At 45.9% G+C, this 17,640-nt stretch overlaps 4 protein-coding genes across 4 annotated transcripts; 2 read left to right on the top strand and 2 right to left on the bottom strand.

The window, feature by feature from the left end:
* Positions 1-356: 356 nt before the first annotated feature.
* On the bottom strand, positions 357-2,377 carry LOC108055766 (zinc finger protein 366). Its single transcript, XM_017139260.2, has one exon. The coding sequence runs from the start codon at positions 2,231-2,233 to the stop codon at positions 434-436; it is 1,800 nt and encodes a 599-aa protein (XP_016994749.2). The 5' UTR covers positions 2,234-2,377; the 3' UTR covers positions 357-433.
* A 792-nt stretch (positions 2,378-3,169) lies between these two features.
* Positions 3,170-12,938, top strand: cyr (cypher). Its single transcript, XM_070218712.1, has 6 exons — positions 3,170-3,560; positions 4,992-5,766; positions 6,504-6,801; positions 10,300-10,476; positions 11,255-11,399; positions 12,342-12,938. Exons 2-6 carry the CDS (start codon positions 5,210-5,212, stop codon positions 12,725-12,727), a joined length of 1,563 nt encoding a protein of 520 aa, XP_070074813.1. The 5' UTR covers positions 3,170-3,560; positions 4,992-5,209; the 3' UTR covers positions 12,728-12,938.
* Positions 12,939-13,077: 139 nt separating this feature from the next.
* On the top strand, positions 13,078-15,116 carry LOC108055759 (WD repeat-containing protein 46). The gene is made up of 2 exons (XM_017139252.3): positions 13,078-14,847; positions 14,907-15,116. The coding sequence occupies exons 1-2, from the start codon at positions 13,177-13,179 to the stop codon at positions 15,051-15,053; spliced, it is 1,818 nt and encodes a 605-aa protein (XP_016994741.2). The 5' UTR covers positions 13,078-13,176; the 3' UTR covers positions 15,054-15,116.
* On the bottom strand, positions 15,059-17,141 carry LOC108055758 (testis-expressed protein 10 homolog). Its single transcript, XM_017139251.3, has one exon. It carries the CDS (start codon positions 17,030-17,032, stop codon positions 15,128-15,130), a length of 1,905 nt encoding a protein of 634 aa, XP_016994740.2. The 5' UTR covers positions 17,033-17,141; the 3' UTR covers positions 15,059-15,127.
* Positions 17,142-17,640: the final 499 nt, after the last annotated feature.

Below are 17,640 nucleotides of genomic sequence, written 5' to 3'. Positions count from 1 at the left end.
CCTCAATGTTAAATATTTTTAATAAAATAAAAAACTAGTTGGCTTGAAAAAAGCTAAGCTCGCGCCAAACGATCGTTATCGCTATCGAGCGATAGGCACTGGAGCTACAGCTACTTCCCTCTCGCTTCCTCCTCCCGTAGAACCCATGCCGGTGACGTCACCAGTGCCAAACGAATGGAAAATTCCATTCGCCAAATAGCAATGACCCCTCAACCCGTTTCAAGATCCCAGACCCAAGCCAATATCTTTGACCCCGCTGCACTCGGCACTTTGAACTTGATAAGACCAATGAAATACAGCCCTGCGAATTCGGACACCCTGGGTTGCATTCGACCACCCAAAAAAGGGGAAACACATTTTCAAAAGCGTCCCTGCATTGTTTACATTTATGTATTTAGGTGCTATTTACAAATCTTGCGCAAGGGAGCGGCACTCAGTTGTCCTCAGTCTTCAGGGTGATCTCATAAATCAGCTCGTCGTTGTAGTCGTCCTGCCCACTGACATGGTGGCTCATCTGCTGCTGCTGCTGTTGGACAGCATTGAAGTACTGCTCCTCGGTGAGCAGCTCCCCCTCCTCCACATCCTCCTCCTCCTCCTCGTTGTCGACGGCATTCTCCACCAGCAGCCGCTGATCGTCGTAGTCCGATATCTGTACATACTGCGGCTCGTTCTCCTCCAGATAATGGCCATTCGCGGCCTCCGCCTGGCCCTCCTCCACCAGCAGGCCGTCGTCCTCGTCGAAGTCCTCCTCCAGCAGGCCCAGGCCATCGTCCTCGTCCTCCTCCTCCTCCTGCCCGTCCATCATCGAAACGGAGCCCGAATTGGAGCCATTCTGATGGGCATCCCCATCGCGGACATTCACGAATCGCCGCGTGTTGCTGCGGCACTGAATCGATCGCTTGTGGGCATCGAAGTAGTTGATGTCGGTGAACTCCTCCTGGCACAGGTGGCACACATAGGTGCCCTGGCTGAGGTGCATCTCCTTGCGGTGGCGGGCCATCTTGTGGGCATCGCGGCACTGGAGGCCGCAGAAGGGGCACTTGAGCATCCGCCGCTTGCCCATGTGCACGTTGCGGATGTGCTCCTGCAGCGAGAAGTTCTTGTAGTAGGCCTTCTGGCAGTACTGGCACTGGAACCGTCGCTTCTTCTCGTGCGTCGCCTCGCGGTGCCGCTTCAGCTGGGTGTTCTGGGCGAACGTCTTGCCGCACATCTCGCAAATGTGCTCCTTCTCCAAATGCCGCCGCTGGTTGTGGACGCGCAGGTCCTGCTTGGTGCTAAAGTACAGCGTGCACAGCTCGCAGACATACGGACGTATGCCCATGTGACGCCTCGCATGCCCTGCGAGGTATTTGCAGTCGCGATACGTTTCCGTGCAGTAGATGCAGGCATAGCGATTGGTGCCGGGCACCAAGTGGGTCTTCTGGTGCTTCGACAGCTTCGTCTTGTGCATCACGTCGGGGCAAATGCCACACTCCACCGGCAGCTTCTCGTCCAGCATGTCGCTGATCATCGAGAACTCCACAATCGGGGTGCTGTCCTCGTCAAAGTCCACAATGGTGGCTATCAGGTCGTCGAAGAGCAGGTAGCGGCGCGGTCCCTTGAACTCGTCCAGCATCTTTTCGCTGGGCTTCACGTCCTTCTCGTCGTCGTTGTTCTGGCCCGCAAAGCTGCGTATGGCGATCTGGAGGGCAGACGACGAGGATTTCACCTTGCCGGAGGGATTCGGGACTCTCTCCGGCGGCTGCTGCGGCGGTGGCGAAGGCGACGGCGGCAGGGAGGGCGACAAAGGCAGATCCTCCTCTTCTGGCTCCTCGGCAACCGGCGGCTGGTTGGCGTAGCTCAGCTCGTAGTCGCCCAGCTCCTGGTCCTCCTCCACCAGCTCCTCCATCTCGCTCAGCTGCAGCTCCGTGACCACATACTGCTCGCCCTGCTCCTCCAGCTGCGCGTCCTTCACCCGGGCGCCCACCAGGAGTCCCTGCAGCTCCTCGTCCACCAGCAGCTCGCCCTCCACGCCGTCCTCGTTGACGATGAGGAACTCCTCGTCGTACTCGTTGCCCAGCCCGTCCAGCACCACGTAGGTGGCGTCCTCGCTGGCGTCCACCAGGCCGACGGCTCCTCCGACGCCGCCGCCCCCGCCGCCGTTGTCCTCGTCCGAGTACTCGCTCTTCGCGGGCAGCACGAACTCGATTATGTCCGACATGTCCAGGTTCATCGCCAGGCGGTGGTTGCTCATCCTCGTCGCATCAACTGGGTAGTTACTTGCTTTGCATGAGAAACGCGCAACGGGATTGTCTTGCCGACAAAAAAATTCAACAAAAAAAGTACTAATGTTTTTTGAACTAGAGGTGGGAGATGTGGTCGATTTTCGATGTTTTTTTCAACAAAAACTAATGTTTTTCGATTGTTGTTCGATTATTCGATATGTTTTCCGCCTCTAGCGGGTGATTTAACATTGAGCGACAATTTAACAGCACTGTGCAGGGACTTGAGTGGAAATTGTACTGCAAAGTTAACAGTGCGCATGAACTGGAGTGAAAATTCAACAAAGTCTTGCTAGAGGTGTTCGATTTTTCGATGGTTAAACGATGTTTTGCGCACCTCTAGCGGTTGAATTAACAACATGAGGGTATTCCATTAAATTGTTAAATTGCTGAATTGTTAAAAATTCATCAAAAAATGTCAGCAATTAGGGGAACGACCCAAAATGGTTCCTGTTAAATTAGATTATAAAATGGATTTTAATTAAAAGGTGACAACTCAAGTGTCCAATTGAAAACTCTAGTTGAAATTCTAAAATTTCTGAGTTTTTTTTTGTACGAAACAGTTGATGGAATAACAACATTTTTTGCCATACGCATTTTGAATTTTTTTTTATTATTATCACCTCTTCTTATTTATTTTTATTTTATTTTTCTCTCTGAAATATCTATGAAAATTAAAAGAAGACTCGAATGAATAAAAATCTGGTATTTTATAGCTGAATTTTCAGTATTTTCCAACTATCGATAGCGTACTTTTGAATTGCTTTGCTGCGCGCCCAAATAAATCACGGCGCATGCGTGACGACGGTTACCGTCTTCTGCTTTTCCGCTCTGCCCCCTCCCTGTCCCGCCCCTTGTTGTTGTATTGTTTTGCGGTCTGCGCTCGCGACTAACTTGGCTAACTTCTGGATTCGGAATTGGCCCGGTGCATTGCATCTGCACACTCGGTGGCGCGCGCTTGTCTTCTTGAGTTGAGACTTCTTCAACGGGCGTTTCGCGAGCTTTGCTTCTTGTTTAAAATCTTCTTCTTTTTTTTTTACGGTGTTTACTGTTTTGCACTTGAGAGCGTGTGAAGTGCGCGCATGCGTAGTGGCCGATAATTAACCAATTTGAAAATTGCGGTTCTTCTGCTTTTTTTCGCAATTCAAATTGACCGCAAAATTGCGTAAGGAATTCGATTTTTTTTCTATGTGCGAGAATTTATGAAATAAATGGTGAAGAGAACGAGAAGTTACAAATAGATTTTAAAGAGGTGTGAATAAAGAATAAAGGAAGGATAAACTAAAATCGTTTTTCAAGGTAAGCTCAGTGTTAAAAAATTCGCAATAAATTGAAACAGAGAACAAGAAATTTTAAATATATTTCAAATAAATAGGATACTTTTTTAAGACATGAATAAAAAAAAAAGAAGGAAAATAGTTTGTTAAGGTAAACAGGATACAAATTTAAATCCAATGATAAAAAACAGCTAAGTAAAAAAAATATTTTAAAAATGTAAAAATAGGATAACATTTCCAAAAAAATAGACTATTTTTAATTTGTTTATTAAAAATCAATATTCTTGTAAGAATAACATAGTAAGAAAAACATTATAACTCTACGAATGAAATCAAAAAAGGACCTTAAACCAAATTAACTTTGAATAACTAAAAGGAAAGTCGCCCAGAGTGAAGGGCAGGTAATCTCACTGCCACTCCGAAAGGCTTATTTATATTTTCAGAGTCAAAGTTTTATTGTTAATTGGGCTGATTACAATGCCCACAAGAGTTAATAAGAGATGGGAATCACAAATACAAATAGACGGCACAATGAGCGAATAAGCAACGAGCGGGCAGCAACATCAAATAGGATTACGCAAAGTTGCAAACGCATTATGTTGATGTTGATTTAAGCTTTGGTGTTTGCCTTTATCGCATTTATTTATTTATTTGTCCGCCGTGCTGCAACATCTTCAGTAGTCAACTCCATAGCTTCGGCCCAATCAACAAATATGGGACAAACTTGACCCGCTTTTGGCTTTCGATTGGAATTGGGAATTGGCATCGTATCGCATTGAAGACAGGGAAGGGCTCCCAAATTGGCCCCTCGTTTATTTGGCAATTAAAAATTACATAAAGCGGCTGACATTTTCTCCTTTCCCTTTTCGTTGGCCAAAGAATAGATTATGGCCATCGATTAAAGTGATCTGTTTTTATATCTTCTTAATATTTTACGCCAGCTGGATTTTAGAAAGATTGTTTTGATATTAAATATTTTTAATTAATTAAAAAGGTATATTAATTTAATATTATAAATGGGTTTTCCTAGAGTTCCGGAAAGTTATTAGTTTTAAAGACCTCTAGTTTCTTCCAAAAATTTGAAAGTCAAGAAACAATACCCCCCTAAATACATAAAAGTATTCTATTGATTATATCCATTGATTTCAGACTTTTCTTGATATCTCCCCTTAATATTTTAAGAAGATTATTTAAGTTTTATAATAATTTACTTTTAATTATATGTTTATATGTTTATATGTTTATATATGTTTAGATTTCTGAAAATATATAAATATAGGAAAAGTTATTATTACAAATGGTTCTTCCTAGAGTTAACGAACTAATAACTTTTAAAGATTTGCAGTTTCTTGCTAAAACTTTAGAGTTAATAAACAATTAGACTATGCCCCCTAAATACTTGACCCAAAATCGTGGATGGGCAACTAATGCATTTCGCATTTCCATTTCGCAGACAAGATTCTCGAACTTGGACTCGGAGTAGGCCAATTAAGAGTTAGCCACGCGGCCACACGAACAGGTGTCGTCTGTTCCAGCAGCAACATCAACAGCAGCAACATCCAGTGACAGCAGCAACATCTTGCGACAGCAGCAACAAGTGGCATCATTTGCGGTTTTGATCGCCGGGGCGGTTGGTTTGCCGTTGCCAGCTGAAAACGGGAAATCGGAAACATGTTCTCCTCCAGCGCCGCCGCATCCTCATCCTCATCCTCCTTTTCGACTCGCCGTGGCTTCAATCTCGGCCAGCAGCTGCTGCCGGTGGCCATCGTTATCGGAGTGTTGCATCTGCCGCAGTTTGTGTGTCATGCTGGCTGGGCAACCAGAACGCCAGAGAATTCCATCAATGAGACGACCCCCTCCTCCGCCTCCCCCTCCACCATGCAAATCCAGACGCTGCAGGTGAACTGCAGCCGGGAGCTGCTCGAGATGCGGCTGGAGCTGAGCCGACCCTTCCGGGGACTGCTCTACGCCAAGGACTTTCCGCTGGAGTGCCGGGCGCGGGGTCAGGACTCCACGCGGCTCCATCTCCGCATCCCCACCTCGGGCTGCGGGGTGCGGGCGGAGCCCCTCGAGGACGGCAGCCTGGAGTACACTGTGCGGGTGATGCTCCAAAAGGAGCAGAAACTCCGCCAGAGCACCGACATCCTCAGCGCCGTGCGGTGCCAACTTCCGGCCAACGCCATGGGCATGGCACTTCCGGTTCTGCGACAGGACAAAGGACACGAGCGGTGAGTTGGAGGGATTTTTTAAAAGTTTACTTCGAGTAGTTATGTACATTTAAAATATTGCTTTTACTAATAACAACTAAGGGCCTTTTTCTCGTCCGCCTGTTAAATTAGAGGCAAGCTCTAAACTCTGATTTAAACCCTACTTAAAATTTAGCAAATTGTCTAGAAAAAGGCACTAAAACATATTAAATTTAAAACTTTTTATAACAAAGATTCTTTTCCAATCAATTTGATACATATAAATTTAAAACTAGAAAAGTTTCCCCAAGTCATTCTTCATATATTCCAAATTTTATATATTTTATACAAACAATGTTTAGATAGTGAACTCATATATTTTGATTAGCATTTCCTTAAATTCCGTTGTGTTGATTTTGATCTAAAGCTTTAAATAAACATAATTTTTCAAGTGTACAAGTTAAACAACTATTTGGAACAGGAATTTAAAATTGATGTTGAAAAAACATCTTTAACAAGTGTTTCTTAAATAAAACTACTGAAATACATACCTGAGATACGATATCAGTAGAAGATGTTATTTTTATTTTATTTATTTATACAAAAACTTAAAGCTAAAACTATAAGCTAACTGCTAAAAAGAGCATTGGTGACTAAGGTTAAAGATGATCTTAATTCAAAAAAAAAATTATATTAAAATATATGCATACTGGTACATTTTACCTCTTTCCTATACAGAATTTTTTGTAATATTTTAAATGTTATTTAAATTATACCAGGAATGCCAGGATGAGGGCCTTGGCAGCGGCTGCGGTTCCGGCCCTCTCAGTATCAGCAGCACCGACCACCACCACCCACCACCATCACATGGAGACGCCGCGGGTTAGGATCTGGCTGGAATTGGGCGGTCCCAACGGAACCGGGTCCGTGGAGGTGGGCGTGGCCACCACCCTCACCGTGCGGGCCATCGTTCCCGGGAATATCGGAGTGCGGGTGGTGGACTGTGCGGCCCTCGACGGACTGGGAGAGTCCACGCAGCAGCTGCTGGACGCCCGGGGCTGTCCCATCGACGACCAGGTGAGTGGATCATAGATATATATATGTACATATCTGGTGGATCGGTCATTTGCGTAACAGGTGCCGGCGGCACGACATTCTACGCTGAACCGTTAGAGCGGAGAAGAGAGTAGGAGAAGAAACCGAACCTAGACGCGATGAGACAAACGGAAAGTCATTAATTAATCTCGATGTCGATGCTGTGGGGCGATCTGCGATTGATCGCATTTAACTTTCATTTTTATAGACGACATCTAGAGGGTATCAGGGGGTATGTGAGAGGTGTAAACATAGGTTAGACCCTCAAGAAGGTACTTACCTACCTATTCTTGAAAAATTATTATTTTAGGGTGAATACTTTTAAAGAAATTCATTCTTAAATTCTATTAAGTTTTCACAAAAGTCAAAGGCAAATTCTTTTTAAAACTAAGAAAAGTCTAAAAATAATTTAAGACGTCAAAAAAGAATTCTTAGTTCAGAATTCCAAGTACATAAGCTCCAAAAGCATACTTCACTTTAAAAACTTAGTTGAATGTCATTTCTGTCACTCCAAGTCAACATAACTTGCAACTTTTTATGTGATTCGTTTTAGAAATCTTTAAGTGCATCTCAAAGACTCGAATATGTAAAACAAAAGTCATTTGGGCTCCATTCTTTCGCCTTAATTTCTTGATCGCAACGAAAGGGAAATCTTAATAGATGTAAAATGGTAGACCGAAAAGCGATTGATTGGATGCCGATAGCCCCCATATATTTTAAATATTTCTCGCCCAAAGTAAAAAAAAAAGTTACAAGAAAAAAGCGGCTCATTAAGTGTAACAGTTATTACAGCACCGACATTAAATGTGAGGCAAACGGCAGCAAAACCGAAACTGTTAGCCGTAATTACGCGATCATCGTTAGAACAGTTTTCGTTGCCCAGCCAAGCAGTCCCAAACAACTCAACTCAACTCGGCTCAAACCATTAGGCAAAGTGGGAAAAACAAAAATAACCGAAGAAGCGACGCCTGCGAACTGTTCTTCTCTGGGTTCTCTTCCCTGGGCTCCCCGATTCTTTAGTTCTTCTTGAGTAAATTAGGAGGTCACAACAATTAGCCAACAGTGAAATACATAGAAATATTTATCGTTTAGCATTTTGACGTGCCCCTGTTGTGGTTGCCCCATCCTCGTCTCCCCGGCACCGCAATCTTCATCAGCACCACTGATGCGATGAACAGTGGGGCTAGAATAAAAAGTCAAAGAAATTTAGGAGTTTTTATGGGAAATAATAAAATATTAGATTCTGTTTAAACTTGGTCGATAAAGATTTATTTAGCATACTCTATACATTTTTAAGTACTAAGATGTGCGAGTTCGAGTCACACCCTCCAAAAGAATTTGTTTTTAAAAAAAAAAACCATTTAAAATCATACGATTTTATTTATTAAAGCAATTTTAATATATGTACAATCGGTTAACTTTAAATTTTGCTTATGGCCAACTAAAAAAAACATATTTGTTGTTAAATTTTTAATATTTATAAAAAAAAAATTTATTACTGTTTGTAGTATATTTTTGGTCCTCATAAAGAAAGCTTCTGTACAGTTAATAAATTAAATTTTCCACTTTTTTCTTTCTATGGCTCCACTGTGCGACAGTGGGCAATGCCAATGCCAGGCATTTGCATTTTGGTCGCCGGCCGTCGCAGCTTTGTGCACATGTCATTCATTCACGAGGCGGCCTTAAATGGGTCAAACAAATCTCCATCTCCAACTGACGCTTCGCTACTTTGCTGCTTCGCTACTTCTTTATGTTGTTGGTGGTCAGGGCAGTGCTAGAAAAATCACACGGCTTAATTTCTGTTTTATTTTAACGGATTGGAATGGAACGGGGCGAGAAGAGACTCGACTCACAACATGAAAACCATTTGCATTTTATGTTTGTTTTATTGTTCAAGTCTTCCGTTTTAGCACATTTCATTTTCTTTTGCGTTGGTTTATTGTTTTATTTTTCTGTGCCTTTTTTGTTGTTGCTGTATTTTTTGCTCTTTACTTCTTCTTGGAGCTCCCAGCTCCAGTGCGATTGCAAATTTATGCGCGCACCCATCACAGGTTGATTTGTTTGGTTTAGAAACACTTCTGGGTCAGAGCGTGGAGGAAAAGTGAAATAAAAACCGCGTCTTTTGTCTGCGAACGCCGCCAATGATGGCGACCCACTTTCTGGCGTAGAATCTCTAGAATGTGGCCCACAGTGCCGAAGTACCGTTAGCAAGGGAGAACCCAGGGCTATCGTTATCGATCCTGAGGACTCGATTGTTAACCCAGAGGTGCTCATCTTTCGATTTAAGATAGATATCGAGAACACAAAATCCAGGCGATTATTTCGACTGTCCGATATCACAGTTGATATGCAACAGGTTATCGGTTCCGTGAAGGAAACCTTTTCATCAGCAATTTGCAGATACATTTGCCTCCGTACAATCTTTCTGCACGTGAACTCTTTTGAACTTCCGCAACAATTTGCTTTTTCTCGTTATTGTCTTAAGTTTCGCATTCACATCCACCCGCACATGGGGAAACACGTGCTTGGGCGTGTAAATTGAAACTAAGCTAATCAACGTGACCAGGAAGGGGACTGCTTCTTTTTCTATACCCTCTCTGGAGATAAAATATAATTTTTAATCGTTGGATTGGCTGAATTAAAATCTAAAATTCGAGCTAGAACCAGTTGGGAATTATAGGGATCATTTCCGAAAAACTTGAAATCTGTGGACTTTCTTAGAATATTTTTACTTGATCCCAAGTTTCCCAAACAAATGCAAGGGTATACGAATTTCGTTGTTGCTCAAGTAGCCCTGCTTCCTCGCTTTTGTTTCAGTTACCACCAACAATGGCGAGATGTAAATCGCAGCAGCGTCTTGTAATTCCATACATCTGTTTCCAGCGATCGCACATGCATCATATACCATATACCATACAGCATTTGCACTATATATGCACTATGCAAGCGACTCTTGTGCTGTTGTCATTGAACTTGGCCACATGACGTCGGCTTTGCCACCTTTTCTCGGTTTTCTGGGCGCTACGAGTGCTACATTACTTTATACGTAACGGAAATGACCGAAATGCCGGCGTGTGAAGACTCCAGTGTGTTTTGTCAACCCGAATTATTGTATAACCGGCGATAAAAGAAGACCATGAAGAGCACACAACTGGTTGGGGGTTCAGATTCGAGTTCAGGTTCAGGGACAGTGACCAAAACGGGAGACAGGTTCATATTCCCAGTTTGTCACATACAAATGTGACATAAGGTATAAATGAAGTGGTTCTTAAATTTTTAATATTCCCAGAGTTCTTATAGCTAGTTCTTAAAAAATCCTGAGAAAGTTTGATTTGATTATATTTAATTTTAAAATCATAACTTCATACTTTATAGTTTTATAGAAAAGGGAAATCCCCTCGTAGAGCCTACTACTCAAAAACAACCTTGTTTACCATTAATCGCCATGCATATACTAATTTCCCCCGTTTCCATGGCCAGGTAATGCCCGCTCTGCACACCCAGCACCGACCGGCGGAGGAGGGATGGTCCAAGCAGCACGAGGAAGACCTGGTCGAGCGGACGTTCGCGGCCACGTTTCCCGCCTTCAAGTTCCCGGACCGCGAACGCCTCCACGTCAGCTGTGGCGTGCAGCTCTGCAAGGGGAAGTGTCCGACTGTGAGTACCACATACTTGCACTACACACCACACTGTAGATGCACTGGAAAAAATTCAAAGTAACAACATTTTCTAGAATTCTTTAAAAGGACCCGAGTTCAATTCCTAGTCAAAGCATTTATTTTCTATTTAAATATTTGTTAAAATGTTCATTCCATTTATCTATATACTTATTTATGAAGTCATTGCTTGGAGAACACAAGTTCAATTCCTCATCTAGATTTTTTTTTTCTTAATAATAATATTAATATTATTTTTTTCTCCGTGTACCGACAAAAAACACCGCTCGTATGCATCTCAATTAATTGCAACGAAAACGAAAGTGTTGCCACCGCCGCTTCTGCTGTTTTCTGCTGCCCATCGTAGCGTGTTGTTGCGTCTGCTAATTAATGTGGTTATTGCACCGAAATGCAGCCAAGTGGAGCCACATACCCACTTAGCCACCAGTGCACCATCCGATGCACTGTCTCCACTGCACTGAAGCAGTGTCTCCACTGCGCAGAAAACAAAATATAGATTATAAAGGAGATATCAAGAGATTTTATATACAATTTATAAATAGCCATTAAAAATATATAAAATTCTTTTAAACGATTATTAAATTTCTTTTTTCCTGTGTTACATTTCGTTGGTTAATAATATCGACATAAAAATCTTTATGATTTGATGATATTAAATTCTATAAAAATAATTTTCCAATTTTTAAAAAATCATTTCACCTTAACACATTTTTGTACGGTGTAGTTACTACATTTCTCTGGTTCCCTTTCGATTCCAGCTAAACTGTCGCCAAAAGACTCCCCCGCCGGCGTTGAGTGCCGAGCAGCACCTGGCCCGCATCGAGGTGTTCAATTCGCTGGCCGTGACAGCTCCCCAAATCGAGGTGGACCGCCTGCGATACGACAGGCGCCACAATATGAGCGGTAAGTGGGCGGGATTGGGGAAGGATGGAGATGAGGGTGTGGATGAGGAGTAGGAATGCGTGCCAGTCACGGATGCCTTACCATCCAAGAGGGGGGCTGATTATAACTCAAAACATCTTTCAATTTCGTTCTCTAATTATAATTACTTTCCTAACATATCAAAAATCATAATCGTGTTTTTTCAGTATTTTTGGCGTAACATGAGAAAAAATGGTCAGAATAGGAAATGTCATACCTTTTTGTGCTCGTAATTAAATTCTCTATCGATTGGGATTTAAATATAAAAATTTTAAATTTTTGAAATTTTTTGTAAAAAATTGTGACCTAACCCCTTATAAAAAACGCAAAAATTAGTCAAACAATTTATTTTTGAAAATCAGCCAGAAAATGATGAGGAAAGTTAGCTAAGAACCTCAGTTGTTCAAATCAGTTATTCTTTCTGCTTTGGGACCTTTTTTGGCCAAGTTACAGCAAAAACCCTATTTAAAAAAAATAAAATTTTTGTCAAAAAATCAAGAGCTTGATTTTTCAACCAAAAACAAACAGTATTTTGGCTAGAAAATGGAAATAATGGTCCAAATATGGAATGTCATACCTCTTTGTGCTCGTAATTAAATTCCCCATCGATTGGCATTTTAATATAAAAATTTTAATTTGTTTAAATTTTTTGTAAAAAATTGTGACCTAACCCCTTGTAAAAAACGCAAAAATTAGCCAAACAATTTTTCTTTGAAAATCAGCCAGAAAGTAATGAGGAAAGTTAGCCAAGGACCTCAGTTGTTCAAATCAGTTATTCTTTCTGATTTGGGACGTTTTTTGACCAAACTACGAAGAAAACCACGCAGATATAATCTATATTTTTAATAAAAAATCATAATCGAAATGTTTGCCAAAAATTGGCTTACCTTCTATGGGCAATACTAATCAGAGATCTAATTTCAGGAGAGGACTATGCGCCCCATGTGAGGGGTCAGCCGGGGCCCGGCGAGGGAACCCTCTGCCTGTCCATCTCCAAGCTGGCCATCTCGTTCTGCGTGCTGGGCCTGATCTTCCTGGTGGCCGTGGTGGTGGCCATCTTCTCGCTGATCCGATCGCGCCGTCGCGAGCGTCGCCATGGAGCCGGACTGAGTTTGGGCTTGGGCCTGGGACTGGGCATCGCCGGGACGAGCACCTCGAACAGCAGCAGCCGGCTGCACCGGGATCGGGCCGAGATCTGCACCTCGATGTTCTCGTCCAGCAGCGAGTCGGCGCAGTCGCAGCCGCGCTTCGGGGCCAAGTTCCTGATGCCCTACTATCCCAATACCCTGCCCTACGGCCGTGTCTACTAACTGATTAACGGGCTGGAAGAGGGCCTCCCAGAGACTGACGGATTCGTCTAACGAGTGGTACCAAAATAAGGTCTAACTTTAGCAATATTATCGTTCGGTTGGCCGAAAGGATCTTGAAAGCGTTTTGCAAGCGGTTCGGGGGCCAAAATGTGTTTTGATGTCCTTTCGCTGTAGTAGTATTTAATAACCTACATATCTTAAAATAAATAAAAAGTTTTACAAAATGAAGAGGTGACCCCAAAACGTATTTCAAATTACGCGGGCATTATACTTGGTATTTCAGTATTTAGTATTTTAAATGGTATTTAATCGAAAGGGGCTAACGCCAGCTGGCCCACAGCTGATGCGACGAAGAAGAAGAAGCAGCACGTGCTCGTTGTTGTCGCCTTCAAATTACTTTTGTTTTTAGCCAGTTTTTAAGTTATTACCGCCTTGCCGCCGCCACCAGGATGACCAAAACAGCGCCCAAGGGGCGCCCGAAGGCCAAGACGCCCTACAAGCGCTACTTCGAGGCGGAGAAGGACACAAAGGCGGCGAAGGACGACGGCCGCCTGGAATATGTGAAGCTGAAGAGCAAAAACCAACAGAATTTCACCGGGGATTTCATTAAAATGCAGGACAGGACCAAGAAGCCGCGTCCCCCGAAGGCTCCGATCGTCGAGGAGCCGAAGAACCAGAAGAAGCACCCCATTCCCGAGGAGATCCTGCAGAAGTACTCACGTGGCGAGCAAGTGCAGCCAAAAGGCGTGAAGACGCGCCACTTCAAGGAGCAGCAGACGCGGCGGGAGATCTACCTGGAGTACGCCACCGAGCAGGCTGCCCGCACGGAGCTCCTCCACCAGGAGACCGCTGGCCAGCTGGAGGCGGACCAGGGTGAAACCACCGCCGAGTACCGGCAATCCCAGATAGCCGACAACGTGGATCTTCAGTCTTCAGCCAAACACTTCAGTTTGAACATGGAATTCGGGCCGTATCAAATGCGATACACCAAGAACGGTCGGCACTTGCTGCTCGGCGGACGACGCGGTCATGTGGCCGCCTTCGATTGGGTGACCAAGCGGCTGCACTGCGAATTCAATGCCATGGAGAGCGTCGAGGATGTCCAGTGGCTGCACGTGCCCACCATGTACGCGGTGGCCCAGAAGAGCTGGGTGTACATGTACGACAAGAAGGGCACCGAGCTGCACTGCATCAAGCGGCTGAACAGGGTGAATCGGTTGGATTTCCTGCCCTATCACTTCCTCTTGGCCGCCGGCAACAGTGCGGGCTACGCCTCCTGGCTGGACGTCTCCATTGGCGAGCTGGTGGGTAATTTCAACACCGGACTCGGTGACATACGCCTGATGCGGCACAATCCTCGAAATGGAGTGCTCTGCATTGGCGGCGGACGTGGCGTCGTGTCCATGTGGTCGCCCAAAGTTCGTGAGCCGCTGGCCAAGCTGCTCTGCCATTCGACGGCCATGACGGCGCTGACGGTGGATCCCAAGGGTCAGCATTTGGTTACCGCCGGTTTGGATCGGGCAGTAAAGGTCTGGGACATCAGGATGCTAGTAAACGACAAGCCGCTGACGCATTTCCAACTCCGGCTGGCCGCCAACGAGCTGGATGTCTCGCAGCGCGGCATGCTGGCGCTCTCGCAGGGCACTTACCTGGAGACCTACGCGGATTTGCTCTCCGGCGGAGGTTCGGGCGACGGGACCCGACTGCCCTACATCCGCCAGCGCTGCGATGCCTTCGTCCACGGGCTGCGCTTCTGTCCGTACGAAGATGTACTGGGTGTGGCCACCGCCAAGGGCTTCCAATCGCTGCTGGTTCCCGGCGCCGGGGAGCCCAACTTTGATGCTTTGGAGGACAACCCGTACGAGACGTCGAAGCAGCGACGCGAACACGAAGTGCACGCTCTGCTCGAGAAGATACCGCCCGAGCTGATCACCCTGGATCCGCACGAGATCACCGGCGTGGATGCGCCGACGCTGCAGGAGAAGATCGACGCGAAGCGGAGGCTGTTCCACGTGAAGGCGCCGCGCATCAACATGAAGTCGCGCCACAAGATGAAGGGACGCGGCGGCACGGCGAAGGCGGCGCGCAACAAGCAGATCGTCAAGGATGGCAAACGTAGGGTGAGTATAAGGTTTAGATTTGCCTTGATATTCATTACTAATATCGCTTACTCCCGCAGGAATTCATTGCCGAGGTGCGGGAGGCCAAGAAGAGCCTGATCAAGCAGCATGCAGTGAAAGAGGAGGGCGCCAAGGGCAAAACCAAGGCTCCGCGCTCCGTGCTCGATCGTTTCAAGCCCAAGCCGCCCAAGAAACAAAAGACCTAATCGCAGTTGTTCGTCTTAAGCCAGAGGAATATAATGTATACATTAAACTATTTGTAGAAGCTATGCAAAGTGTGTTAGTTGTAGCTGATTACTGCCTTTAGGTAGGCAGCAATGTGATCGCTGTCCAGCTGCTTTTCCAGTTGCTCCAGCTTTCCCTCTTCATCCAACTGCCTGGCGTAGTAGAACAAATTGAGCACGCGCTTCTGGTTCTCGAACTTTTCTTCGCCTTCCGAGTCGCCCGTGACCTGCAACTTGGACAAGTGGTTGATCACCTCGGGAGCAGCCTGCAAAAGGGCGGACATAAAGACTCTATTCAGTTGGCGGCACAGCGTGGCCATGGCGCGCAAGGTGGCCTCGCCCACAGTGGGTTTTAAAAGCAACTGCGGCAGGTAGCTCAAAAACGAGGCGAATCTCTGCTCGCCGCCAAAGCGGCCGTACAAATCCGAACGCTCCACCATCTCGCAGAGGAGATTGAGCACCCGCGTGGCCACGCCCTCGCGAGTGGTGAACCGCTGGCCCACATAAGCCTCAATGGTGGCGCTTAGCAGGCTGGTCAACGGCTGAGCCACGATATTCAGCAGCGAAGTGGCATTTTCGAGGAGCAGCGGGCGCAGGGAAGCCACCATGGAAAGCTGCTGCTCCGGCGTCATGGAGTTCAATCGCTCCAAACTCAGCTGCATGTAGCCCACCAAATGGCCAAACAATTGGGCCTGCTTCTCGTTGGCGCTGGGAAAGAACTTGCAGGTCAGCGCAACAATGCTTAGATTCTGGGGCAAACAGAGCTCGCCGCCATCTACAGGATGTCCCTTGTCTTTGGGGGATTTCTTGGCCGTCTGCGGAATCTGTTGATAGGGAAAACGACTGCCGTCCTTGGCCAGAAAGTTCAGCACAAACTTGTGAGCGTAGTGCTTCCGCAGCCAGTCGCTTAGCTCCCTGGTGTTATGCTCCTCTTCGTGCTGGGCAATGAGGTTCCAGAGGAGGCTCATCAGGCTGACGACCACATGCAGACTGGCCGCCGCATCCTGGGTGAGCAGCGGCTGCTGCGGCTGCGGCCGCACCTCCAGCCAGTTGTCCTGCAGCAGGGGAAGCAGCTGCTCCACGTACGTCTGCAGCTGGCTGCCCTCGGCGCTCAGCTTGGGCTCGTTGAGGATGGCGTGCAGATCGCGGTGGTCCCGAAGCACGGGACACAGCACATTGTAGTACTGCGGATGCATCGGATCGAAGTGAACCACCCGGGAAGTGGTTATCCTGCCCTGCTTGGAGCTGACCAGCGTGCCGAGGATCTGCTGCAGGCGGAGGAGCACCTTGGTGCGCCACTTGACCGTGGTTTGCTTGCCCTGGCCCAGATTTAAGGTGAGCGTGCGATTGGAGCGCTCGTTGTCGTGGCGGGCGCGGGAGATCATGTCGATAAAGTTGCCAATAATTACGCTGGCACTGCGCTCCGCTAGGAGGGCGGGGGGAACACGCTGCAGCAGGACGTCGAGCAGGAGGAGGGAGTCCTCCTGGATGGCGGGCAGCACGTGGGTCATCGCACAACGCAAATAGGTGGCGATAACGTGGAAGAAGGGCGCCACCGCCTGCGGCTGCAGGGCCTCCAGCAGGACATCGAGTGTCTTAAACGACTCCTGTCGCGCCGAACGCTCCATGTCCAGGGAACCGGCTGCAATCCCTTGGAACAGCTCGTTCAGATGGCCAATCAAGTGATCCGCATTGCCCGACTTTAAAGAGTCCCGCACACTGCGCAGCGCATCCGTGCGAAACTTGACGCTGTGGTGCTTCAGCCGCGAGAGCGTCTCCTTGAGATTCAGCTGCCGCTGGCCCGTCTCCGTGTAGGAGGACTCCTTCAGCTGCTCCCGGATCTCGATCTTGCGCACCTTGAAGTCCGTCTTGGTCACGTTCAGCCCCTTGGGCAGCTTGGCGCCCTTCAGCTTCACCTTGGCCTTCTCCGCCCGCAGGTTCTTCTTGTGGTGGCCGCCCATGCTCGCGGTTCTGGAGGAGATCGGCAGGGGATATCAGAATTTCAGGAGTTCCGAATTGAAAACAATGCAATCAAAACATGTGCGCGAAAAGAAATCAGCTGGCAGCCAGGGTGACCAGGTGTCGCGACATCTGGTATATACCAAAATATAACATGTATTTTTAAGGGAATTAAAAAAGAAAGCTTGGTTAATTTTTAAATATTTTAAGTTTATTACAGAATTTTTATAAATCATTTTTTTTTAATCTTTGCAATTTATTATACATTAAAAATTGCAGTTTGTAAGAATTCTATTCAAAGTCTGAAAATTAAACAAATTCATTTTTTATGATTTAATTTCATTAAATTTAAAAATTGTAACAAATTAGCCACTGCTTTAAAACATAATTTTAAGGAAATAGAAAATCCTTGCCTTAACTTGCCGTCTACTAACAAATATTGTTGTTAATTGAACCTCATCAAAAAGAAAACGCATTTTCAAAAAAATAGTTTAAAAAAGTTGGATACTGATAGAAAAAAACGTATCTTTACAACCAGAAAGCTTTTAGGATATCAAAAAAAACGTTTCAAATGATGATGAAATTACAAGTTCCAGAAAGTTCCAGTATA

This window comes from Drosophila takahashii, chromosome X (assembly GCF_030179915.1).
Source record: "Drosophila takahashii strain IR98-3 E-12201 chromosome X, DtakHiC1v2, whole genome shotgun sequence".
Lineage (NCBI taxonomy): Eukaryota > Metazoa > Arthropoda > Insecta > Diptera > Drosophilidae > Drosophila > Drosophila takahashii.
This window is presented reverse-complemented; position numbering and strand designations above follow the sequence as displayed.

Bases quoted from the DNA above. Each gene is read 5' to 3' on its own strand.
- cyr (XM_070218712.1), top strand. From the start codon at position 5,210: ATGTTCTCCTCCAGCGCCGCCGCATCCTCATCCTCATCCTCCTTTTCG. The intron at 5,767-6,503 runs GTGAGTTGGAGG...AAATTATACCAG, and splicing joins CAGGACAAAGGACACGAGCG to GAATGCCAGGATGAGGGCCT. The intron at 6,802-10,299 runs GTGAGTGGATCA...TTCCATGGCCAG, and splicing joins GCTGTCCCATCGACGACCAG to GTAATGCCCGCTCTGCACAC.
- LOC108055759 (XM_017139252.3), top strand. From the start codon at position 13,177: ATGACCAAAACAGCGCCCAAGGGGCGCCCGAAGGCCAAGACGCCCTAC. The intron at 14,848-14,906 runs GTGAGTATAAGG...TTACTCCCGCAG, and splicing joins TCAAGGATGGCAAACGTAGG to GAATTCATTGCCGAGGTGCG.
- LOC108055758 (XM_017139251.3), bottom strand. From the start codon at position 17,032: ATGGGCGGCCACCACAAGAAGAACCTGCGGGCGGAGAAGGCCAAGGTG.
- LOC108055766 (XM_017139260.2), bottom strand. From the start codon at position 2,233: ATGAGCAACCACCGCCTGGCGATGAACCTGGACATGTCGGACATAATC.